The sequence below is a fragment of the Saccopteryx bilineata genome, chromosome 12 (assembly GCF_036850765.1).
Source record: "Saccopteryx bilineata isolate mSacBil1 chromosome 12, mSacBil1_pri_phased_curated, whole genome shotgun sequence".
NCBI classification, from domain to species: domain Eukaryota; kingdom Metazoa; phylum Chordata; class Mammalia; order Chiroptera; family Emballonuridae; genus Saccopteryx; species Saccopteryx bilineata.
In genome coordinates this window covers 47,014,909-47,042,393 of record NC_089501.1, presented here as the reverse complement: position 1 = coordinate 47,042,393, position 27,485 = coordinate 47,014,909, and the positions used below count along the sequence as shown (strand labels likewise).

Genomic DNA, 27,485 nt, shown 5'->3' with positions numbered 1-27,485 from the left:
TTTAATATTCTACCCTCAGGTTGAAGAAAATCGATTGAAATCCCTGCCCTCTTTAAGTTACTCAGAAGCTTTTGATTAGCTGCCCAGAGGAAGAGCGGCTTAGTCAAGGGAGAGGGTAAAGGGCTTGATCTGGAATGAAATAGAAGAAGCAGGGGAGAAAACATTTCTTCCTGGCTTTTATTTCTGAGATGGATTTAGACGTGAGACATGATAAGTTAATTTCCCCTTAGTTGGAAGTGGGTCTGCCATCATGATCTCATACTCTCTAAAGGATGCCAGTTCCTGTGTTCCTTTTAGAATTATTGAATATCGGGGGATGAGGATTAATATCCCCCATGGGCCACATTGCATTAGTCCTGTGGTCAATTAGAAAGGGTGAGTCTGGGCTGTGCTGGTCGGCGGTAGTGAGCTAACAGGGGACAGCGAGGAGAGGCAGCAGAGGAAACAGCTAACACCCCTTCCTCTCTTGGACTTCTCTTTCTAGTTATTTCTATAGAACTATCCCCACAGGGCTACCCCGACCCTAGAAACTTTATCTAAGCTTCTGACTCAAGAATTTACAGGGAGTTTGAACTTGAGTCCTGGGTTATAAAATTACACGAGCTCTGATTTTTGGATGCTGGTACCATTATTTGAAAATGTATTTACTAAATGAATATCAATAATTAAGTGATTGGTTTGATTTTCCTTAAAGGACAGACTCCAAGTTTTGCAAACCAGTGGCTTAATAAGCTAATATTAATGTACAGCCAGATTTTTCTTTCCTCCTTTTTTATTTCTCATTTAATTATAATATTGTGTCTAAATCCTAAATCTTCCATGCAGACCACCATCTAGATGCTTCTGCACATAAGAATACACCTTCCAACAAATCATTATTCCTCCTTTTTTTTCTCTCTCTTTTTCTCTTTTGCTGTGACACCGATGTGCTGGGAACATCTTGTACCTGTCACCACAGTTAGCAAAGTGCTAACTCTTTCTCTTTAACCACAGAACCAGAACAGGACTGGATTTGAGAAGTGACAGGGAGATCAAAGAGATATGACTAAAATACATAGCATTCCTGGGGCTAAGGAGAAGAACTCAAGATCAGAATCACTTCCAAAATAAGTTAAAAGTTATTAAGTTTGCAAAGAAAAAAAGGCTATGAAGATAATGATTTATAGAGGCTTTACACACTCCTAGTTAGCATCTCTCAACACCTAAATGAATACATACACCTATATAGAGCTTAGTTTATAAAGGAGGTGCCTCTCCAACACAACAATCACAATTTTCTCCCCTCCTCCCTCTAGCATCATTCTGAGCCTCAATCCTCTGGAAAAGGTAACTGGTTTCTTTCCAATGGATTAAGGCCTTGGCTTGGTACAAACTCTATAATTTCATGTCATCCCCAGTCGATACACCCAATTCTAGAAACAGCATACCTGATGGTTAGTCCTGTCCACTGTGTTGGCCGTGGAGGGGTGGTCTCTAGTGTTCTGACGAATTCGAGTGGAGTTTTGCTGCTCAATGGTGGAGGAAGTTGGGATGCAGAACTCTCTGAAGCATCGTTTGAAGTTTTCATCCAGAAATGCATAAAGGACTGGATTCAGACAGCTGTTTGTGTAACCTAGAGCAATGCAGAAGTGCCAGGAAACGGTCTGAAAAGTCGTTTCTGGGATTGTTATCAAGGCTTTAATGATGACATAAATGTGAATGGGAGTCCAGCAGACGATGAACACAGCTACAACCACCAGCACCATCCTGGTGATTCTTCGAAGATTCCTGTCCTTTTCTTTGGAGCCGGAGAGCATACGGACACTCTTGAGGCGTAGGATCATCAGTCCATAGCACACTGTAATGATGAGGACAGGCATGACGAAGGCAAAGATGAAAACACAGATTTTCAGCAGGTTTTCCCAGTACCAGGCTGGGTGAGAGAATGTTAGTGTGCAATCTATGGAACCTGGATGAAAAGAATTACAAGGAAGAATGAGCAGCAACATTTGATTATGTCAATAGGTATTAACACTGCCATTTTGCTTAGTAATATATAGCTTTGACGTGCACAAGTCAATAAGGAAATATTTAAAGAAACTGTGGGAAAAACTCAGCTCTCTGTTGATTTTTCAGGAAGAGTTATTTTTGTTTTGTTCTTTCCTAAATGTCTCATGTTGCTGTCTACTTTGATCACATTAAGCTTTTATTCATTCAACAATTATAGATCTCCCATGATGAGCTATAGCCTCTAATGGGGTTTATGTTGATATAAAAAATATAGTCGCTGTCCAAAGTGTATAGGATTTCCCAGAAAATGGATGTTTTTACTCCATTTTTTGATGGTTGGTTTATCATTCTGAGCTGAGGTCTAGAAAGATAATTTTTTTTTATGTAGGTAGACACTTGAAATTATAAAACCAACCCTTACTTAATGATTTTGGATTTAAGCTCCAATTACATTTGGAAGAGCTATATTTTTGTTTTCTCATCATTTTGCTGAAGTGCATAAAAATCAGGAACCAATAGAATATATTCTCTTTAAAATGTCTAGTGGGCTCAAAATTACAGAGAAAAATTTCTATTTCAAAATATTCAAAGGCATTTTGCTAGAAAAAAGTTGTTACCATTGCAGTTTGCTAAGATATTGGACCACTCCATAAATTCTACTTGATTTAGGACTTCACCAATACAGCAATCTATAAACTAGCCATCTGTTGGGACTGAAAAATTACTCACCGTGCCTGTATTTTGTCGTTGCCATGAACATTACAGGCAGGCCGATGGCTGACGAGAGGATCCAGTTGCAGACATTGATGATTTTGGCATTGCGGGGAGTGCGAAAGTCCAGGGCCTTGACGGGGTGGCAGACTGCAATGTAGCGATCGACACTCATGGTGCAGAGGGTGAATATGCTGGTGAACATGTTGTAGTAATCGATGGAGATCACTATCTTGCAGAGGATGGTTCCAAATGGCCATGTTCCCATGAGGTAATTGACACTCTGGAATGGCAGGGTACTGGTCGCTAAGGCATCTGCCAGGGCCAGGTTAAAGATGTAGATGTTGGTGGCAGTCTTCATTTTGGTGTACCTAGGAAAGAAAAGAAGAGCAGGGGCCAAGTCAGGAAAGGATAGCAATGTGCAATACGGAGATGCTGCCAATAATTAAAAACAAAACAAAGCAAGGATTAATGGGAAGCTTTTGAGATTTCTCATGGGAGAACTTTTTCTCCTACTAGATTGGCTATTTATAGCCTTGTCCTTCTAGGCTAAATACATAATTTCTCTACTCTTTACCTTACCAGTTTTCTTATCTGTAAAATGGTTATAATAATAGGTGCCATACTGATTTATTTGTAATGTATCAGGCACAGAAAGCTCTCAGTCAGGTAACCAGACACTGAATAATCCAGACACTGAATTTGGAGTTCATTTTAAATCCAAATACATAAAAATTCAGATACACACACACTCACATATATATTTAAAATGGTCTGACAATGTAACTGAAAGAGTGTACACATATGTATTTATATACATATATACATATAACAGGGGCACAGTGAGGAGTTAAAAGGACCAGAAGGGTTAAGGTTTAAAAAAGAGGAACACATCCTGGAAGTGTAAATGCACAAGCCTACTCTTACAGTCAGTAGGAGGAGGTCATTCCAGGCAGAGAGGGAATCCAGACAGTCACAGAGTTGAAACGGCATGATGTGTGTTTGGCATGGCTAAATTGTGCAACCCCACAAGGAGTGACAGTGAATCTAATGGAGGAGGATTATAGAAGCCAGTTCGTGGATAGGCTTGTATGCCGTGGTAAAAATGTTAGACTTTCTCCGATCTGTGATTGGGAAGCCAAGGTGGTTTCATTTTTATTATTTAATAGCTTTAAGTATTGTATGATTAAAGTTATAATTTGATGTTTTGACATATGTACACATTTGTGAAACCATCACCATAATGAAGATCATGGATTGGCAAACTATGATCTACAGGCTCAGCAACTGGGTTGCTGCCTGTTCTTGCAAATAGTTTCACCTGAACACACACCATTTGATTACTTCCTATCTATAGCTATTTCAATGATGCAATGACTGAGTCGAATAGTTGTAACCTAGACCATATGTCCTGCAATGCCTACAGTATGTACTGTCTTGCTCTTTACAGCAAAAATGCCAACTCTTGATCAAGATAGTGAACATATCAATTATCTCGAAAAGTTTCTTCGTGCAGCCCTTACTCTTTCCATCCTACCCTCCCGGCCCCACCCCCACCCCACGTTTCCCAGGCAATCGCTCATCTTGATTTATTTTCTGTCATTATAGAGTAGTTTGCATTTTTGAAATTTTATGTAAATAGAATTATTGAGTATGTCCATTTTTTTTTGTCTAGCCTCTTTCACTCAGTGTAATAATTTTGAGATTCATCCACATAGTTGCATGTATTAATAATTCATTTTTTATTGCAGTGTGGTATTTCACTGAGTAAATATGCCATAATTTGTGTATCCATTCATTTATTAATGGGAATTGAGTCAGATCCAGTTTTGAGATATTATAAACTAGCTGTTATGGACATTCATGTACAAGTCTTTGCATGGACACATGTTCTTCTTTCTCCAGGGTAATTATCTATAGATGTTATATGTCTTTACAGCTACACACATTAGAACTTTTCTGGAGAAGAGATAAGCAGTTATACTGACAACATTAATATAATTTATCTGATGGTAGAAGAGTATCTTGCAAATGTATTGTCAAATGTATTTGACATTAGTACCTCGGAATCACTCTGCAGAACCACTCATTTCCCACTCTCACTCAATATGCATTGCAATGGGCTCTATGACTAGTTCGGGCATAAAGATGTAAAGTGATTTGGACCATGGGGAATGTTTAACGATGCTTCAATGTCTTGTGTTTCAACAAGAGTCAATGAGATTACATAGGGACTTCGGGGAAAGACTATACTGCTTTTCCCACACAGGACCCAAACCTGAGAGGATGAAAAATAGGTAGATTCTGGAAGAGTCTGTCTGAAAAGGGATCCAACCCAGAGAATTCAGAATTGATGGAGAGAGGAACCCATACCTGATGCCAAGTCTTTCTTGGCTTTTTTTATTTCATGGTGCAATAAATGCTTGATAATCTCCAGTGTGTGTTTATTGTTTTTCAGTCATACAAAATTAAGAGTCCAACATGGCTGTTGGTTGGAGGAGATAGTATTACAGACTCATTTGTTTATGGCCTTAATTCAGTGTTCCAGGAGAGTTTGTTTGGTTTCAATAAACCAAGTAGCTGAAGTTATTAAGAGGAATTTCATAAATCTCCTCAGGACCAATAAGCTCAAATTATTTCTTGAGCTCTAAAATTCTGATCCCCAATCTAGTCTAATTGCAAAAGTGGCATTTCTGCCAGTAAACCTCCCTCTTTAAAAACTGGATCCTTTTAGCTTGTTTTAGAAGTTGCATTTCATTAAAGGATTTTAAAGGAAAAGATAGAGAAAGCTGTTTAATTTAAGGAGATAAACCAATTTGGTTTTCGTGAGGACTCTAAGTACGGCAAAGATAAAAAGGTAATGTAGACCAGATCCTCCAAAGTCAAAAACAATAAAATTTTTTTAAAAATGTGATTTTAAAGATTTTAGAAAACTAACCTTCAGGGTCAAGAAATTTTTTAAAATTCTGAGGTTGTACATAGCGCAAATTGCTACCCAAAGCAGAAACAAAAGACTCTGTCTAGCTACAGATTGTATGACGGAGAGGCGTGGTCAACAGCCTTAGTCACTTTCCGCCCCACAGAACTTACATTTCACATCTTAGAGTTGTTTTATGTTGAGTAATCAGAATCTTGACTGTCAGTTTGAAGACTTTTTATATCTCTAACCTTTTCTTTAGGCTCTTCACACTAGGGATTTATTGATGTTATGTCTATTTCAGTTGAAAAAAAATCATTTTTTTCTCTAGAATGAGATGTCAGTGGAAGAAAATTAGGTTAGGATTTTACATCACAAAAGGAAAAGTGATCATTTATCTGAAGAAGCTGTTTCAATTGACATTTTACAGAGATGATACTATTTAATTTCCCCAATTTACCCAAAGATTCTTCTTTCAAAGATAGCCAGTATTATTATTCCGATTACTCACACCTTGAATCACAGTGGCACAGCAATTTCTTAGATATGTGAAAGAGATTATACAAGACTAAGGGTTTGGGAATTTCATTTGCTTCTAGCATATCTCTACAGGCTTTCATTTAAAGGGATGCTCTGATCAAAAGAGGGGTCGTCTACTCCAGCAAACATGAACTTTTCATTCTGTTCTGTTTTTTTTTTCTGATGTGGTAGTATGAATGTTGCTTCAGAAAAGTTACATAAATAGGCAGAGTCACAGTACAAACTACAGTTACATAAAAACCAGAGTTTGCAAACATGCCAAAGAAGTGAACCGAGAATTATTTTCGTGTTCATTTTACCAGCGTGGGTCTGAGGGTAGAACACCTGAGTATGAACGCGGAATCCTTCTTCCATCCTTTGCACCTTCACTTTTTACTGTGCTATTAGAGAGTTTACTAGCAAAGTGGGCAAAGTGGAAGGGGAGAGATATAGAGCATGGCCTTAGGATATTTCACCTAGACTCACAGGGCCTTCCTGACGTCGACTGGCCCTGTTGTGCCCCCTGAATTGGGCCTTTGCCTCTAATAAGTGACCTAAGCTATTATTTTCTTTCTAATTGAACCACTGAAATTTCCTACTATGTATTTCTTTAAATATGTATTAGGTAATTGAATAGCTTATTTGCTATCTAAAACCAAATGAGTCACCATGCAATCATTATTACTTTAAAACTTATTCTTAGGACCTTCAATTGCTTGACCCATTAACGCTCCCAGATGCTGTGTTGGGCAAGAGGTATTAGGAAGCTAATTCCATTGGCAGCTCATCTATTCTTCTCTGTCACATGTGTAACTTTTGTTTGTAAATATTCTTCCATTTTTGAGAGTATAATATAATTCTTATTTATCTTCAGACCCATTCTTCACATATTTTCTCCAGTAATCACTGCTTACTGAAATATCACTGATTTTGATGAACTTGCGCTAAATGAAGCCACACTGAATAAATTACTCGTGTGTGCTGATGGCCTTTGCCAAGTTTTTGAGTTAATTTCTGGATTGCAAGGACCCTATCTCTGTCCAGAAATAAAACTGACTAAGGGAGCTTGAAATTAGGAAGAATAAATTCTAGACTCTGGCTTGTTAGTTTTGTACCAAGTCAAGCCCTTTACTTACTTGGCTTTCTAACGACCTTTTCCTAGGAGTCCACAATAGAGCCAATTGAAATCTACAGAAGACTTTCTTGTTGGGCTTATTTTGTGCTCTTGAATGTTTTTACCAAATGTGTAAGATCGTAATATCCCTTTTGCTAATAGCAGTGAATAAGAAAGCTATGTCATTAAGTAAGGATTCAATCAGCGCCGTGCTTGGAAAGATGCCTTTCTTGCATCTGCCATGACTTCCACGTCCATCTGCAGTCATGTGAAGAAATCTATATTTTTTTAATGGAGAGAAACATTCCCTAAACCATCATCTCTTAATACCCACGATCAATTGGATGAATCCAATGAAATAAAGGCATTTGTCCTACATTTCAGGTTTTATCTAGGTTACAAGAGTGAACATAGGTACTCACCTGAATTTCTCTTTTATTATTTATTCTATTTTTAATATCTCAGGCCATCGTGTTTGTGTGTGTATGTGTATGTGTATGTGTGAGGGCTGAGGAGGGGAAGGTAAAAACCAACAGAAACAAAATCAAAACCAGTACTATACTCTCATTAGGCATTAACACAGAAAAGAGCCCATATATTAGCTCATTTTCTGGTATGTTCTTCACTAGCTTAGTGAAGGAGGAAACAAGGGATTTTTCACTCTGCTATAAAATGTTTAAAACATTTTATTTGTATGTATTACTAAGTGTTTATATGTAGTCAATGATCCAATTTCTAATGAGCTTAAGTGTAGTAACCTTAGACCTCTGAGCCCTGCAGACAGGCAAGTAATTACTGCTTACCAGTTTTCCTCAAAAGAAAAGACAGAAGCTTATAGTAAATTAAACAAAGAGTCACCTCCTTCCAGAGATCAATTGGTTCTTTCCATCTCTGGCACCAGAGTGTAATGACCACCAGAGACTTTTGGATTGAGTGTTGCTCTCTCTTTATCCACACCCACTTCATTTTTTGTCTTCTCTTTATTTTTCTACATGCTCCCTCCTTCTTGTTCTGTTAATAACAATTCATGAGAAAGCCTCTTTCTCATAGAGCAAGGGCAAAATCTACTTTCCTGAAGCAACAAATGAACTTTAAAAATAGAAGATGTGAAATGAATAACTGATCATATTTTAAGTTTCGCATTTGGTGCTAGGAAAACTCAGAGTAAAATTCGTGTCTCTTAATAATTGTATAGAATTCTAATGACATTAGAATCTAATACATTTCTATAGTACTGACTTCCCTGCTAATCTTATTATTTTTCTGTTGGTTTCCTATTTTCTTCCTTATTTCTTATATTTTATTTTGTGCACTTTTGTAAGGCTCTTCACTCTTGGGCGGGAAATTAGGACCTGGGGTAGAGAGGAGAACACGTCCTGATGGCCATCCATGTGCCCCTCCCCTGGAAATGAAGCGAGACGCTTCCATTATGGCCAAGAGGACTTGCTTAACCATTTTTTAAATTATGCTTTTTTGGAAGTGCTTATATCCTGCTTGATTTGATTTTTAATCATCTTATATTAAAAATCATGCTTTGCTTCCTTGATTCCTGTATTCTGTGATAACTAATAGTTATGTCATATAGAAATATATTACTATGCTAACTCCTCTGATTTATATAAACCATTATGGTAGGGTGGAAATATTCTTACAGGGAACTTAAAATTTTTATTTGCCTGTATATAGATTATTCATCTTTTTAGACCAAAATGTCTTCAAAAACAGCAATCACAACATCTATTTCAGAAGCTAGCAGGCATTTTGGTTCATACGTAACAATGTTTTGCTTTTCTTATAAAGACTTGGTTTTTAGAACTTAGAAATTACTTGCCTTAAAGTGTGGGAGTTCTAAAAGAAAATGCAATTTCTTTTATTATAAAATCTGGTCATTTTGTAAATAAAATATAATCAAGTGTGCATTACTACTAGCTTCAGATAATGGTGTACCCCTAAGTATTTCTTAAATAGTTAAAGAACAAAAATATACTTTAAAATATGATAAAATAATTGAACCAATATTAATATTAGAAAATTACTTTTTGGAGAAGCTCAAGTATATGTTGTTGATTAGAAAGTTTTAAGAGAGCATAGTCAGTAAAATTATTATCTATTGTACTTAGTGTAACAAAAATAAACCTTTATTTTGGCTTGCATTGTGCATACAATCAATTTAAGTAAAACATGAAAGGTTGTATGAACATAAAAGTCAAAAGAAATAAAAATAGAATGAAATTGTCCACTCAGCACAGAACCCAGCACAAGATGAACACTGGTCAATACTTGTTGAATTGAACTCACTCTAAAAAGAAGGGTTTGAGTGATTTTTTTTGTGTGGTGAGATGAAACCAACTTTTAAAAGAAAATCTTAAGCTTTTGAAGTAAAAGTGAACAGGGAATATTTTCTTTTTTGCCTTGTCAGTTTGTTGTTAACTTAAAAAACCTTTGGTTATAGAAGGTCATAAAATGATGAGAAGATAGATCTGAAAGGAGCTTTCAGGACCACAGTTGTTTGATCACCTTGCTTTGTGCTGCAGGAACCTGAGGAACAGAGAGATGTATACACATTTGAGATTGCCCCCCACCCTCACCCCCACCCCCACCCCCAACCGTGTCGCTAGGCTTCATCTAAAACTGAGACGCACCTTCTCTGCTGGGTGCTGGGTCCTGTGTATTTATGGGAGTGCACTTCTAATAATATAGTAGTTTTTCCCAGAAATGCTTGGCCCACTATGAGCTAAAACAAGGTAATCAGACAGCCTTTTCATCTCTCTCTCTTTGAAATATGGCTATGCTAGGAAATCCTGAGACTTTTTAAAAATACTGAATGTTGTAACAGAATCATATGTTTTAAAGGAAGTGGAACACCACTTCCTTTACTGTCTAACAATCCATGATTTAAACCTACCAAATTCTAGGTAGTTGACTCAGTCTGTCTCTTAAAAGTTCTTTGACTACCTTTCCAGGTTTCTTTTGGACATCTGTGCCTGCTATTAGCTTCTCAAAATCAATGCCACCCTAAGAGTGTTTTTTTTCTTTCTCATCTACCACTGCCACCATCATCACCACAATCAGTAACAGTAAGATAATCAGTAACAATTGTTGGAGCCAGGATTTCAGCCCAGGTTATTTAGGTCCTTAGCTGCAGGGCTTTGCTAGCTAATAAACCATCTCTTATTATTTCCTTATTGCTTCTTGTTTCATGGAATACTCTCTTTCATCCTTCTGAAGATATTAAATTTAGGTTATTTAAAAGTCCTCATGTGATTGCTATTTAATTCTGTCTTCAAGTGTAAATGATTTTGTTTGCTGTGTCCTCCCCCATGTCTTTCATAGGATAGTTACCCCTTAGTAATATGATTATATTGATTTTCAGTTGACCTTTGAAGTCAATATTCCCTGGTAGCTTACTCACTGTCTGCTGTGTAGCCTGACAGGCGACAGGAGCTGGAATTAGCTCCAGGACCTTGTACACCACTCAGTTTTCAGTAAGAATGGAGGATGGAACGGGATTGAGGGAGACAAAGCACACTGGTGGCTACCTTCCAACTCTCCAGTGTGTTGCTGGTCTCCCAGTTACATCCGCTATCTCTGTCCCAAGCAGTGCGCCAGTTTTTAAATGGACATTGTTGCTTCTGTCAAGCCTTTAGACTGGAAAAGAGAACAGAGTCAACCAACATGGCTTCCAGTACTGTGGAAGTGCACCCCATTTTGAAAACCCCTTTTTATGAATTCATATTTCATGAGTAAAGTCATCAGTGCCTCTAATACTTTTGATTTCTCTGTGTTGCAAGAAAAGGAGTGACTTATTTATGTTTTGGGTGAAGAAGTAGATATATTTAATTCTGCCCCTTCCCCTGTCTCTTTCCAGGACTCAGCTGCTCAAAGGAAACACATATATGAAACTATTCCAGGTTCTAAATTTTAAAGGAGACAGTCCCTATATAGAGCTCACCAGTGGTCTAGGTGTGTAACTAGGAGAGTTTGTATATTTCATACTGGGGTTAAAATTAAGAAGCTATTATTACTGCGCAGTTAAGTCACAATGACCAGCAAATTATTTACCACTAACAAAGATGATATATTTTTTTTCTCTATCTGCTGATTCATTTTTTTTCTTCTCTCTCATTTGGTCCAAACATCATCAGGGAAAGAATAAGTTACATTCCATAGGGCCTTTTAAACATCCACCATTGACTATCAAGAACTTCTCTGTCATTTTCATAAATTTGTGTATGACTTTTCATTGATTTATTGCTTTAATTTATGTTCTTTAAAGAATAATTTCTCAAAGCTGTTCTGGAGTTTGGGGCTGAGAATGTTTTTTCTCAGTCAGCCACACTGAAAATGACATATTGCCTAGTAATTACTTTAAATAAGTTTTTAATTTCAGTGTTACGTAAAAGTAAAGCTTGCACTATTAATGAAATTGAGAATAACTTTCAACCTTTGGTGTGCTTGCACATAGAATCTTAGTCTTGTGTAATAAATGCGAAGATTATGTTGAAATCATGGTTTTGTCTTTTAGTCTGTAAGCTTCTGGGGTATAAAGACCATATCCGTCTGTATCCCCCTGCCTGCTTGGCTGAGTGACATGATGAATTCTCCTGACTCTAAGCCTGCATCTATATGTCTCTTTAAATAAGATATTCCTCTTCATTTTATTTTCTTAAGGGATTCCTCTTTCTCTGCTGCTGTGGGAATAAATTCTCCTTTCCCATCTCATGTCATCCGACTATTCCCCACACTGATCCTCATTTTTCTCTCTCCCTATTGCTAGAGGAGAAGGGTGGAAGGCATGTAACAGGGGTGAGGCTGAGTAATGCTGAGAAAGGAAAGAGCACCTGGCAGCTTTCAGGAAGCAAGTTTAGCTAGCATGGCTGAGGTAGCCATTTATAGAATCGAATTCTTTAGAGTGTCAACCTCAGAAGGACTTTCCAGGACTGGGATGCAACAAGAAAAAAACAAGACACATCTATTACCAGGCCTGAACAGAGACAAAACCAAATCACCTGAACCATAGAGCTGCCAAACATCTCCCTCTCTGGTTAACATTAAGTGACCACTGCTTCTTATTCAATAATAACTCTAGCCTTACTTTGATCATTCTGCCTCCTAAATAAGAAATATTTGATGTCCATGTTTCTAATAAATTTTTTTTAATTTTTTTATTTTTCTGAAGTGAGAAACAGGGAGGCAGAGAAACAGACTCCCACACGCCCCCAACCAGGATCCACCCAACATGCCCACTGGGGGTGATGATCTGTCCATCTGGGGCGTTGCTCCGTTGCAACCCAAGAGCTATTCTAGTGCCTGAGGTGGAGGCTGTGGAGCCATCCTCAGCACCTGGGGCCAACTTTGCTCCAATGGAGCCTTGGCTGTGGGAGGGGAAGAGAGAGACAGAGAGGAAGGACAGGGTGAAGGGTAGAAAAGCAGATGGGTGCTTCTCCTGTGTGTCCTGGCCGGGAATCAAACCAGGGCATCCATATGCTGGGCCGATGTTCTACCACTGAGCCAGCCGGCCAGGACCTCTAATTACTTTTGCTTTGAGACAGTCCCCTCTCCAGATGAACCTCTTTGTCCTTGAATCTTCTCCTTAATCAACAAACATATTGATAAATGAAAATCCCTGTAGAATCCTCTCTTCTCTTCTGCAGAAGCTTCATAAGCCTGATATTTTTGGGCTCCAAGTTTATTCCTGGTGGCTTTGGGTTGGTGAGCATTGATAGCAAAGTGTATGGGATCAGGAGGCTGTCCCAGCAACAGCAGGCCAACAGCAATCAGCAGTTGGAATGAAATATTAGGCATTTTCCAGTGATGTCCACACACTGGCCAGCCCACTCGGAGGGCATGGTAGCTACAACAGCTGCCCACTCCACTGGGGTCTTGGCAAACAGATTCACCCAATGTCTATCTGTAGCAGACAGAACCCATTCCAGATGGAGCTGGGGACTATGAAAGCTTGTACTAGATACCATCTGACCTTTTAAGGGAGGTGGCTTCCCTCTTGAAAGCCCATGACCATGCGCTGCAGCTGAAGTTGGAGCCATACCATGCCCTAGGTTAACTGTCTGTCTGTTTTGCATTCCATTCCCTTACTTAGTTGTCCAATGTGATCGTTAGATCTAAAAGTCATTAAAGCAGAGACTTGCTATTGTAATCAAGTGGTTTCTATATATTTACAATGCTTATTTTCTATATCTTCTAGAAATATTTTGCATTTTAACAGTCAAGTGTTAGGAGATTAAGGAACAAAAATATCACCTTTTAAGGTAGGAACATTCCTGGTGAATCTTGAGTCATACCAACTGTTTACTTGATCTTTTCTTTTCTTTTTTTTAGAGAGAGGAGAGAGAGACAGGCATAGGGGAGGAGCAGGAAGCATCAACTCATAGCCAATTCTTATATGTGCCTTGACCTGGCAAGCCCAGGGTTTTGAACTGGCGATCTCAGCATTCACTGCACAACCACAAGTTGGACTTTTTCTTTTTTCTTTCTTTTTTAAAATATTTATTTACTTGATCTTAAGAGCAAGGTTAGGTGCATTAAAGCGTATGGATCTCATAGCAGTGAGTAACTAAAACTACCATGATTTTGTTAATTTTCCCCTAATTTGGCTTCTTAATCAATTCAGGCGTAAAATACTCTTGCATAGTCCAGAAGGAAAAATACTGAGTTTGGAATTAAAACATAGATCTGAGCAAGGTTTGGTGACCATGACCAAGTGACTAAACTTTAATTTCCACAGTTGTAAAGAGGTGATTATTTTACCCTAAAAATTACCATTAGAGCAGATTAAATGATGGTGGTGATAGATGACTTTTTTTTTTTTTTTTTTACAGGGACAGAGAGAGAGCCAGAGAGAGGGATAGATAGGAACAGACAGACAGGAACAGAAAGAGATGAGAAGTATCAATCATCAGTTTTTCGTTGTGACACCTTAGTTGTTCATTGATTGCTTTCTCATATGTGCCTTGACCGCGGGCCTTCAGCACACCAAGTAACCCCTTGCTTGAGCCAGAGACCTTGGGTTCAAGCTGGTAAGCTTTTTTGCTCATGCCAGATGAGCCCGCGCTCAAACTGGCGACCTTGGAGTCTCGAACCTGGGTCCTCCACATCCCAATCCGACACTCTATCCACTGCGCCACCGCCTGGTCAGGCGATAGATGACTTTTTTAATAGGGTTATGACCCTAGTCAACATTTACTGAATGTTTACTTTCTGCCAAGCATTGCTGTAAGCAGTTTACTTGGGTTTTCTGGTTAATCTTCATTACAGACTTATGAGTTGCATATTACCACTTCTTTTGGAGATGAATAAGTTGGGGCTCATGGAGGTTAAAAAACTTGCTAAAAAATAACAGTGGCAGATGCAGAATTTAAATCCATATCTGTTTGTTACAGTTGATGTTCTTCACTATTACACTGCACTGTGATAATATGCATATCATATGGTGATATTATCATATAAAGTGATAAATTATAACTTTGTAGAGTGCAGTCAACACTTCTACATTTGTGTAAACTGATGTTCACAAAATCCTATTACTGACTACAACTGTGGCTGTGCCCCTATTTTAAAGGAACTGAAGGTTAAGACAATTGTCACAAACAGAAATGTTTAACATTATAAACTTAAATATCTGAGTATTTGTTACTATGTAAGCAAAATACCCAAATGATTTAATTTGGGATTGTTTTTTCTGTGTGTGTCCTACAGATATAACCGTTAGCAATGTTTAATAGTAGCACAGAATGTTGAAGAGAATTATATATCAAGATACTATATAAGAAGTTGAAATAAAAATATTCTTATTGCTTTAGAGTTTTGCAATGGAGATTTTTAATTAATATCCATGAAGACTTAATTTCAAATTTCACTTGTCAAAACTGTGGGTGAGCATATCCTGTTTATCCTTTTTAATGTGTCATAACACCTTCTGCTATCTAAATATTTTGGTAGTCAGTTTAATAAGTATCCTTTGATACTTATATTTTAAATTCCAAAAAAAGAAAGGTAGTTTAAAGAACAGAAGTTTCAGGCCTCACACCCAGCTGAGCCATCTGCTGCCTGTGGTCATGTGACACAATATTTAGAAGTAAGCTGGCTATTGTTACAGTACAGGGATGCACAAATAAATGTCTTAGAGCAACGATTCTGGAGACTTTTTTCCCTCTGAACCCCATTTATTCAGTAATCTACCATGTCACTGCATTATACTTACAGTTTGTAAAATGTTTACAATATCTGCTTTGAGAAATACTTGTAAAGTATGGTTGATAGAATTCTCTTTCATTGTTTTACAAAAGCCCCCCCCCACAAAACAACAAACCAAGGTCCTCTCCCTTCACGTTTTCTCTGTCTTGTCTTCTGAGACATAAATAACACCGTTAGCAAAGTGTGGAAAACTGTATGGAGACAAACCAAAAATCATCCCATTTGCTGGGTTTGGTGACGGAAGAAGATGACTTACAGTGATTGTAATAAAGCTGGGGACGGGGTTTGTCAATAGTGAGGTTAAAGAACACTGCATTAGTATTATAGTTCCATCCTTGGCATATATCAATGGACAAAGTTGTTCAATTTCCTTCTCCACTAGACTGTCCTTTTGGGGAGAGATGGGACTGTATCTGTTTTGCTTATTAGTATATCTGGAGCTTCTAGGAAAGTGCTTTGTATATAGTTAGTGTTCAGCAAACACAGAAACTAAAAAATGAGCCTCAGGTACATATACAATAATATTATTTTGATCAACATTTTTCCCTGTCTACACTCAAAAACATTTTATGAAAATTAAATTACTCAATGTAATGAAAAATTAAAGTCGTATAAAACTTCAAGGCATTATCTTTATTCTTCAGATACGTGTTTTTATTTATTTTATGAATAAATAAGATAAACGCCCTTTTGTCATCAGAAGGAAGGATTATTTGAAAGATCTCAATTAACGCTGCCTGCTTGTACTAGGACCTCTTATTTTAGGGACCTTGATCACCAGCATCACCAAAAGCTCAAATTTAATTTAACCCATGTGGTTTCTTTTTCAGAAACAATGGGGGCTGAATAAGTATGAAATGATAATGCGGATGATCATTTCCCTTGTTCTCTTGGCAGGCACAGTCAGGTTCCGATGTTGAGGTTAGACTGCCAGCAGTATTTTTCAATTAACATTTAATATTCCCCCACAAAATACTTAACATTTTATTGGCAACGAACCCAGTGTTCAGTGAAAGAATGCTCAGAAACAAACAAGGCTTTTTTATTGATCTCCTTGTTCTGAATAGTTTCTATACTTGGGGTACTCTTAGTTCTCAGGAACACAGCAAGCCTCAAGGATGTTACTTTTTTTTTTTTATCATGGACTTGCTTTATTTATAGACTTACTACTCTGATGTAGGAAGTTGACCAGCACTGCTTCGCAAGTCCTGAAAAAAGACCACAATGAAGGTGTTAGGAATAGCCAGACACACACAGACTCCTTGTATCATCATTCATTCATCCTCCATCTTCTTAACTAAAAGTTTTTACTGTGACTGGTATTACTGTGATGATAGAACCCAGGGCTAGTCACAGGGATGGTACTTTAAATGCCTCAATTTCCAAAGTTAGTGTTCAGAGACAGCCATTATTATAAGTTATTTCTTCTAATTCAAATAAACTACTCTGCTGGGTACAAAGGCATTTCATCATATGCAGTCATAATTTAGACTTTGATTCTGTTTTAGATGCTTTGTCTACATCACAAATTTAAATGTGAAACATTTAAGTAACAAAAATAGCCATCTCCCCCAAATAATTGGTTTGTCTTTTTTCTTTATATATATATAAAGAATGTATCAATAGGTAGCCAAATAAGTTGCAGTTATCTGTCCCTAGAATTCTTTTCACATCATCATGGTGGCCACCAAGAGGATTGTGACACGATCCATTCAGTGGGAAGGAGTTGACTGGAAGAGAACATGACAGCAGTGACACCCATGTGAAGCCTTCTTTGCTTCTGCAAACTTGTGATTTCTGAAAGGATAAACTGTATTTCAGAATATTAGAACAGGTATTATATTTGAGCTGTGGGAAGGCCACAGCACTGAGTGAATGATGAGATCCAGCTTGCTGGCAATGTGAGCCCAGTGAGAAGGAAAACAAATTCTTGGTGGGAGAGAAGCTTTGATATGGCACTTTTCAGAGTTGACTACACACTTCCATGTATCTTATCTAATTGGGACCTAAAATTCATGTGAGATTAAATATGATGAGTATTCCTTCAGTGCAAGTGAACTAATAACAGTTAGGAAGCTTATGTGCTAGTGATAACCACCAGTAAGGGGCAGCAATTCAAACATCAGCTTCTTGTCCAGGTTTTGCACTCTGTTCACTCCCTATGCTTACTATGCAGAGAGCCAACTGGCCAATTTTCAAGAAAATTTCAAAACATCTTGAGCTTTAGCTTTCTCGAGAGATCATTTAATTTACTGCACATTCTATAAATAGCTTCTTAAAGTTCAGAGAAGTAAAATATATGGACAGACATCTTAAATCTCTTGGCCAATCAGGACTCAGTTTTCTTATCCTCAAAATGGATGGGTTTGTCCAGGTCAGCGCTTCTCCTTCTTGGCTTCACATTAAAACACCCTGGGGAGGGTTTAGTCCGGAAGCTGCCTCCAGAGATTCTGATTTGGTTAACCTGGGGCAGAGGTGGGTTTCCAGTGAGTTCTAAAAAGGCTTCCCAGGTGATTCTAAGGTGCAGCCAAGAATGCAAAGCCCTGCAATGGGAGGTCTGGGGGGTCTTCTTCTACGTGTCCGCGTGTTGCAAGGGTTTCTGCCAGAGTTCTGATGTTCCGTGAGGTCTCTGGATGGTATCTCACATTTTATTACTCCTTTCATCCTCTATTGGCTCCTGGCTAGAATTTAGATTCAGTTCTCACTGAAGAGATTCTGGATACTAGAGCCTTCTTCAGATGGACTATAGATCATCTACCTAGAACCTTCTTCAATTTGGCTCTCCTTGCTAACTTATACCTGATGGTGGTCTGGCTACTCTGAAGAATTCTTGGGCATGCCAGAACGTTTTCTCTGAGTAGCACTGATCAAAGAAGCGGTCATTTCGAGACAGATAGGGACTGGGATTAAAGATGAAGTCAGGCAGGGAGGAGATTTCAGTGAGTGTTTAGGAAATCATGGAGCAAAACCAAGGACAAGAAGCCAAAGGATTTTACACACCACAGGACACCTTGGCCTGCCCGAGTGCTTTTATCCTGCTGGACCATCTGAGTTCTAAAACACACAACAATAACAGGTTTTTTTTTTTCAAAATGACTTTTGGGAACTGCAGAAAACGAGTTTAAAAAAAACGAGCAAGTTATGTAAGTAGGAACAAATAGAAAAAAAAAATCCAAGCTTTTTGTGCTTGAAAGGGCATAAAGAGAGGTTGGAATGAAACATAGCTGCCAGTCACCACCTGGCTGCATGGGGACGGGGACAGAGTGGCTGGCACGGGGGCACAGGTGTCTTTGAAAACACATTTTATATTTGCTGAGAAGTTAATATGAATCTGCAGATAACAGTTACTCAACATTTCCATGAAAGCTTCAAATGATTGAAGATGAAAATACTGTGAGAAAGCTTAGAAAATTGCCCTGATATGAGATAACCACAAAGCATTTCCAATAGAGAAAAGTTTTCAGAAATTATAAGCACCTACTCCCTAATCACTGGCTGAGGGTAGTAATGAATATTACGAATCGTCTGGGTTAAATGAAGTGTTGGGTGTCGAAGTCAGGGACTTGAGGTGAAGTGGACACAAGCCTGTGTGACTACTATTTTAATCCAACTTCAACATCAGTGTCAGGAAAGCAGTCTCTTCCGCCAGCACAAGCGAAGATTAATCTTCTGGTTTGTGTTAAACTTCATATTTGTATTGCTTTCTTCTCATGTTGAAAAAGACTCTAAGTTGGCAGTAGGTTAATTTTACAAAATGCTTTGTCTCTGTCTATTAAACAACAACATTCAATCAGGTTTGCCAAAGAAGACAATATGTTCTTATTTCTTGACCACTGCAACAACATAAATTTTTATCACGTTCTGTATTAGAATTCGGCAAATGATAGCTTATGGGCCAAATTTGGCCTACTGCTGCTTTTTACAGCATATCAGCTTAAAATGGTTTATATATATATAGTTTGCTTGGTTGTTTTTAATCTCAGGCGGTAAAATGAAAGTAATTTGGTAAAATATATCTTAGAATAATTTGTATTATATGATCAAGCTAATCAAAATGAGTATCAGCATTTTTGTACTGAATGAAATCATATCATTCTTGTAGAATAAGTAAGTTAACAACAGAAAATATGATAAGATTATTTTTCTGATCCTGAAGTACACAGATTTTCATAAATATCGTCTAAGATTAGGCACAATTATTAAAAAATACTAGTTTGCTAGTTAGAAAATCAATTATTTTGTCATCATAATCAATGAAAAATATTTCAGGAGCTGAGCTTTTAAATGCCTGCCCTCTACATGTTCATAGGGCTAGCATCCTGGTAGAATAATCACAGAAGTAAATGCATAGAAGTCACAGTGACTTGACAGAACATAACTGCCATGAATAATGAAAATCAACCATAATAACTTTTAATGTTTTCACTCTTTAAAACTTTAAATTATAAAAGTAACATATTTAAATTATAAGAGTAAGAATCTATTCCTTATTCAAAGTTTGTGTACGTGTGTTTACAGAGTATATGTATGTGTGTTTGAATTTATCATTAGCTGAGATCAATCCACTGGGGTAGGCCAGTTTTCATGTCTCGAGCCATAAAGGCTAAATATGCTTGAACAAAGCAATGAATTGAAGGGAGTGTCTTCAATCCTGCAGTGTAATTGAGGGCTTTAGAATTTACTTTTGAATAATCTGTATAAGAATCCTACTTGTTATTCTGTTTCATAATATCGAATGTATGATGATGATGGTGAGGTTGAGATGAAGAACAGAAAAGCATTAATTCCAGCATTTGTAGTTCCTGTTATTTTAGTGTTAAGACATTTTAATAAATAGCACCTTAATCTGGTTAGACAACTCTAACTTCTTGACCATTTAAAAGTATTTATTGAAATGTAAGTAATGGCAGAGAATGAACATTTTATCTCAATACTTGAAAAGATGCAGCATTATACTCATCTTTAAAAATTTCATTCAGTTTGTTGGTGTGACATTGGTTAATTAGGTTAGATAAGTTTCAAGTATACAATTCTAGCATATATCATCTATATATTGCATTGTGTCTTCCTCACATAATGTCTTGTCTCCTTCCATCTCCATATGTTTGACTCCCTTTACCCTCATCTTTTTAAAAGGGACAATAATATCCTTGAACTAATCATTCTGTAAAGAAAACATCACAGCCTGGAAACAGTCCAGTTAAATAGTCTCAGCTAAACAGACATACTTTCTTCAATTCTTAGTTACTTTCATTATCACTTCATTGTTCACTGAACTGTTTACTTTTTTCCTTCTGTTGCACAGTCATATTATCAGAGGGTTACTTGACCTTGGATTAAACACTTCACTTGCCACAGGTCGGTGTTTGGGGTGACCTTTCAAATGATACTGGCATTTTGGTAGTTCTTTCAGTACAGACAAGTAAAGCATAATATCATGTTCTCAGGAAGATAAAATGTCACAATCCGTTTCCAAGTCATTAGGATGTCAGAAGCAATGCTTTTAAAACAAACTCACCTAACTGGAAATCTGTGGAACTCTGGAATAAGGCCAATTGGCTGAGTTCACAGCCAGTTGCTGCCCTACTAGCTGTCTCCTTGAATAGCATAGGCTAGAGGGGAAACAGGATGAAGGCAAATGCCAAGAGAAGCAATAAGAGAGAAGAAAATGTGTTTCAGATGGCAGGGTTTCTAGATGCTTTGATAATTTCTCTTCGTCTTTTGTTCTCCAAGATTCCAGAGATAAATTTGGGGAAATTTATTATTTTCACATTATAACTGCTCACTAAACCTACTCTATCAATCTTTTATTTGAATTAACTGAAGTCATAATTTGCCACTCTAATAAACAGAAAATTATACTGAATAAGAGATTCAGTGGTATTGAACTAATATACTCTCTGTCCTTGGAGAAATCAGTTCTATTTTCTGTGCCTCAGTTTACTCTACTAGTACAGTAAAATCTCTATGGTTCTTTCTAGTCCTATAAGCTTATGAATCCATGAATTTTCTTAGGAAAATGAGAAACATATTTTCCTTTCTGAAGGCAGGCCTTTAATTATGATTTTTATTATAATAACTGCAAAGTGAGGTGGAGTTTTCATCTTTAATATGGATCTTTGGATGATATAAGTAAATGTTTATTTGTGATTTGACTTTGGGTGATGGGTATACAAAATAATCAATATTTCAAATGTTACAGAAATGTTTACCCAAAACCTATGTACTCTTATTGATCAATGTCACAGTGTTAAAATTAATTTTCTAAATAAAATTTAAAGAATTAAAAAATAAAATATCTATGAAAATAAAATCTTTATAAAATTAAATATTTATAAAAATAAGGTTTTTCATTGATTGTCTTCCTGCATTATCTTCTGCTGTTAGCTTTCTTCTCAATAGATGGTGCTGTTTTCTCAGAGACACTACTTATCTCATTCTTCATGAAAAGATCTGGGAAATTAGTATTACTCTTTAATAATCAATAACTAAAGAAACCAGACTTACAAGTAGAAAGAATCGATTATGAGCAACACACAGTGCCTAGATAATGAAAGCACAACGGGAAAATATATACATTGTTAAGTGACTAAAGAGATCTGCGGAAACCTGCAATATTTGCTGAATAGAAGCAAATGTTGTAACTAAACATGAAAATTCCACATTCCCTACATACATAGAACACATAAAACCCTTACTAGGAAGATCTTAAATCAGGGACCCTTTCAAACCTTATAAAGGTTTGAAATCTTTATCTACTTTAACAAAAGGGAATATACAGTATTTCATATAACAAGTAGGATCTGAACACACACATCAACACTAACACAATCTACATCAATCTCAATTAATACTGAGAAGCCAGCACACTTCTTTGCCAAGGAAACCTGGAGCATCTGGGAAACAGAAAATGGGCCACACACTCTTTAGAAATAATTCCCCTGGATAAAGTCAACTTTTAATGTTTTTAAGAGCAAGCATTACAACTTCCTATATAATAGTTTAAAATCCAGAATTATGCCGCTTTGGGCCGCTTCTAACTGGTTCCCCCTTTGGAGGAACTGAAACACAGCCCTGCCCTGCAATTCTTAGGAGCCCAGTTCAGTTTGTGACGCCCCTAGCAGGTCCGCAGCTGCCGACTGAAAACTGACCCGGGCAACACAACAGTCCTATCTGTTAGAAGGAAGCAACGTCGTGGAGAAACACAGGAAAACTTTCTCTAAGAGTATGGTGACCGCATGGAAGGAGCGGGTCAGGGATGCTCTGAGGAGGGAAGAGGAGGGTGGGGACGTGGTACAGCAGAGGAAACGGAAACCAGCAGGAGCACGAAGGTTGCCCAGGTTCATCTCTGAAAAGGACTGAGGAGACCTGGCCTCCCACTCAGAGGGAATAAACCAGAATTCTTCTACCATTATTCACAAATTACTGTTCACACAGCGCCTGCCAAAGGGATTGTGGGACTGTGTGGACAAACACTCTCTCTGCTCAGTATAAGAGAGATTTAAGATAGAGTTGGTTTTTTGTTTTTTGTTTTTTCTTGGCCAGAGCTTTATAACTTTAACCAAAGCAACTTCTCTGTTTCTGAAATTTTCGATTCTTCTTTATCAACGGGGAGAAAGTAGAAAAGTAAGATTTTGCACACAAACAGCAGCCAAGCGGTCGCCCCACATTCTCCCCGTTTCCCCCCTTTCTCTCATTCTCCCGCCAAACCTTCTGCCTGGGGACTCAAGTGTCCCTTTATGCCCCTATTAGCCACGGAAACCCCTCTCCGCGTGGAGGTCTGGCGCCTTCCTTACCTGACGATCACATACATGACCAGGAAGTTTCCGAAGAGACCCACCACGCACACGATGGAGTAGAGGGCCATGATGGTGACGGCCGTGACCATGGAAGGGCTGCTGGTTGGAGGGCACAGGCTGTCGCTGCCGCCCAGGTCGGTGCGGTTTGGACCGCACGGGTCGGACAGGTTGCCATCCAAGTGGGAGAAGTTGACCCAGGAACCGGGGCTCGGTGCGGAGGCGCAGCTGGCGTGCGCGAAGGGATCGGTGCAGTTGCTGGCGTTGCGAGGGCCGGTGGCGCTGTCCATGGTGCTGGGACCACGCTGGGAGGTAACCGCGAGCGCCCGGACTTTTCAGGTTCCGCGCGTCTCGCTCAGCCTCTTCCTCTGCCGCTGCCACTGCCGGGGCTCCTGCTATTTCTTACGGAGCCCTGCCCTGCCGGATGCAGACAGGAGCGTCAGGCTGGAGGGGAGAACTGAGCTTCTGACATGATCTTCTGCGTGCAGCCCCCTCCCACCTTAGTAGTACGGAGAGTCGTCCCCAACCCCACACCGATAGGGGGTGGGTGGAGGGGGGAGGGCAGTGAGGGATTCAGAGGCTGGAGGGAAGGGACGCGAGAGAAGGGGTGGGTTCTGCGCAAAGCGATTCAACGAGGTGTTCTCCCCGCTAGGTGCTCATCTGTGCAAACATCTCTAAGGAGGTGCGGAAGGGAGAAGGGAGTTGAAGGAAGGGGTGGGGAGTGAGACAGGCAGACAGTTCGGTTTTGACAGCAGTAACGCTTAAAAAGGGGGGCTGACATCACTCTATTTTTCCAGCGCCGTTTTCTCTGTATAATACGACAGGGAAGACAGCCTCACGCCGGACTCGAGCAGTCCTTATACCCCAACACTCTCCCATCCCTACTGCCTACCGCAGTCACTTGGGGCAGGAGACGCACGTTTCTCTTCTCTAGTCTTTCTTCCTGCACATTCAGAAAACGGTAACTCTGTTTAACATCCCTTACTGGGAATTGCCAACCCTTCAAACCTTCTTGAAACTAGGGTTGTCTTTTCTCTGAAAAAGAAATGAGAAAAGTATACAAACTTTTGTGGATGAAACCTATTATTTTACTCTCCAGTCCGTAGATTTCTTTTCGAGGAGAAGATCTAGTTGCACCTGATTTCTGTCTGTTGGGGAAGAGGCACCAGAACTAGCTATAGGAATCAGGTTGTGGCATCCATAAAAGTCAACCAAAAATAATGCTTAACCTCCCCATCTTACATCTCATAGCTCCACTTGGAATTATTAATCATCCATTTTATCTCTAAACGTCCTACATGGACATGGGCTTTGCAGTAGAATGGTGTCAAAACCGAACAACATTTGCATCAACTCAGTCTGTTTTCTTGTGTAGAGGCTCCAGGAGGAACCTCATAGATACTTAAATTGAGTGATCCACACAGCAGTGAGGAATACTGATATATTTTAAAATGTGGCACCTCATTTCTAAGTCTGTAAATACTTCTATTTTACAAATAAATTTGTAAATCAACCATGGGTAAGGTTTTGTTTTCTCTTTTTTTGTAAAATTAATTCTAATTCTGAGGTCATTCTCACTTTTATACATGTGTATATTTGTGCATATATGTATTTTTTTTAATACCAAGCATTGTCAATAAATACCCCCAATTGGTTATTGAAGGTTATACTCTTAAGGAAGCAGTGAGTAGGGTAGGTTAGAAAGTTTGGAAGGCCATGGGTAAACTCTAATGATAGTAAGCTATTTTGCCAGTCTTTAGTGTGTTTTTTTTTATCCATTTCCATGAAAGGGTATACTTAAAGCAATAAAATTTTATTTAGATCTCCTAGAGACTAATAAAATTACCTTACCACATTTTGGCCTATGAAGTAATGTGTGAGTTTACTGACATGGAACTGAAATCTGTCTACCATTATTCATTGTTCTCTTGAGGACATAGAGAACCAGTCTGAGCTTACATCATGTGAACAAGTGAGTACAACATAATCAGCCCTGGCCTTGGAGCCAAATCATTCAGTGAATCTTAGATTTGTAACCTCTTAACTATATGAGCTTGGATGTGCTACTTTATCTAACTGATGATAATTTTCTTATTAGTAAAAAAATGTTAATACTTCCTATGACTGTTATTAGAATTAAATGAGATACACAACACAACAGTAGTTTTTTAAAAATAAATAACCTTTATTATTATTATTATTATTATTATTGTTTATGGATGGAAAATAATGTAGTAGTTTCTTCTGCAAGGTAAACCTTAGCTTCCTTTGGCTGTTCTTATAAGATGCAGTTTTGTGTTTTTTCTGCAGTTTTGCCTCTTTTCTGCTCACATTCCAGTTTGTCTATCGGCTCCTCAAGTACAGCTCCAGAACTAAGACAGTGCCCTAACTTTGACCCGACCAATAAAAACTGAACAAGATTATAAACTTTGTCTTTCTACCAGTATAGTTATTGGGAAGTTCCGACCCCCCCCCCACACACACACACCTTTTTTAAGGTAACATGGCTCTCTTGATTCTCCTCAGACTTAGTATTGACAAAATTCCCTAAACGTGATCTTAGCCGGTTTGACAAATACATATTAAAGATCTACTCTGGACCAGTGCTGGAGTTGAGAATAATACCTACAATTGTTTTTGAACATAGGAGCTCAGTTCTTGTACCTGAGGAGTCACATTTTCTTTCTATAAATGTATGGTTGTTTTAGAGAGGTCTCAACAGTATAGGTCTTTATTTTAAAATTATATCTTGTTTGATGCAGCTCATGATTTAAATTTAGCAAGGCCTTTTGGAATAGTGATTGTTATCTCTTATGTGCATGCTTCCTACTTTATATCTTTATATTATATATAAACATACATATTATAGAATAAGTTTTCTAATGGTAAGCCTGCTTACTACATGATACTTAATACACAGTGGACTTTGTTCCTTTTGCTGCCTGTCTGTGTGTACCTGTATAATATTTTATTTAATTGAAAATACTTAGCATATTTTTTCTTTTTTTCTTTCTTTTCTTTTTTTTTTTTTTGAAGCTGGAAACGGGGAGAGACAGTCAGACAGACTCCCGCACGCGCCCGACCGGGATCCACCCGGCACACCCACCAGGGGCTACGCTCTGCCCACCAGGGGGCGATGCTCTGCCCCTCCGGGGAGTCGCTCTGCCGCGACCAGAGCCACTCTAGCGCCTGGGGCAGAGGCCAAGGAGCCATCCCCAGCACCCGGGCCATCTTTGCTCCAATGGAGCCTTGGCTGCGGGAGGAAAAGAGAGAGACAGAGAGGAAGGAGGGGGGGGGTGGAGAAGCAAATGGGTTCTTCTCCTATGTGCCCTGGCCGGGAATCGAACCCGAGTCCCCCGCACGGCAGGCCGACGCTCTACCGCTGAGCCAACCGGCCAGGGCCAATTAGCATATTTTTTATAAAAGCTATGGACTGAATATTTGTGTTCCCCCAAAATATGTATGTTGAAATCCTGATTTTCAAATGTAATGATATTAGGAGATGGGTGTCTTTGGGAGGCAATTAGGTCATGAGGGTAGAGATTTCATGAAGGATATTATTGCCCTTGTGAAAGCAACTTCAGAAAATTCTCTATCTCTCTTTCCACCCAGAATACAATGAAAAGACAGCAGTTTGCAACCCAGAAGAGAGCCCTCAGCAGAATTTGACCATGCTGACAGCAGGATATCAGAAATCTAGGCTCCAGACTGTGAGAAATAAATTTCTGTTGCTTGTAAGCCATTCAGTTGTGGTATTCTGTTATAGCTTCCCAGATTGACTAAGATAACATCGTCTAAAATAATCTGAGTGATTTTTAAAAATAAAACACTTTTATAAATACCTTAATGACAAATTAAAAAAACCTCAGTATATTATGTTAATCAGTCAGGACTTAAATGTATAGACATATAACCTGGCCATGTGCTTTTTCTTCTAGAATTAGTCAAAGAGCAGCTCAATTCCTATTGTCCTTCTCTGAAAACAGAATTTGTTTTTCATTCTATTTTATAAAAAATATTATTGTACAGATTAAGCATTTGAATTTTGTGCTTCAACTATATATTTTAACTGAAATTTGATGGGTTTTTTTTTCCTGTTACCCTTTCTAAGGTTTCATTAAGGGTAGCTATTTATCTATTTTAAATACATAATTTTCTGGACATTATTGCAAGTATTTTCTTAAATTGTACTAACATCTCATTCATAGTATCTCACATCTGTTCA

At 38.3% G+C, this 27,485-nt stretch overlaps 1 protein-coding gene across 2 annotated transcripts in view; it reads right to left on the bottom strand.

Annotated features, from left to right (window-relative positions):
* Positions 1-23,671, bottom strand: part of OPRM1 (opioid receptor mu 1) — a 42,664-nt gene extending 18,993 nt beyond the window's left edge. For both annotated transcript variants that reach the window (XM_066248513.1, XM_066248514.1), the window contains exons 1-3: positions 23,261-23,671; positions 2,719-3,071; positions 1,428-1,948 (exon numbers count right to left, since the gene is read on the bottom strand). In XM_066248513.1, coding sequence (XP_066104610.1) covers positions 1,428-1,948; positions 2,719-3,071; positions 23,261-23,550 — 1,164 coding nt within the window. In that variant the 5' untranslated portion in view covers positions 23,551-23,671. The remainder of the gene's footprint in view (positions 1-1,427; positions 1,949-2,718; positions 3,072-23,260) is intronic.
* Between the last annotated feature and the right edge of the window lie 3,814 nt (positions 23,672-27,485).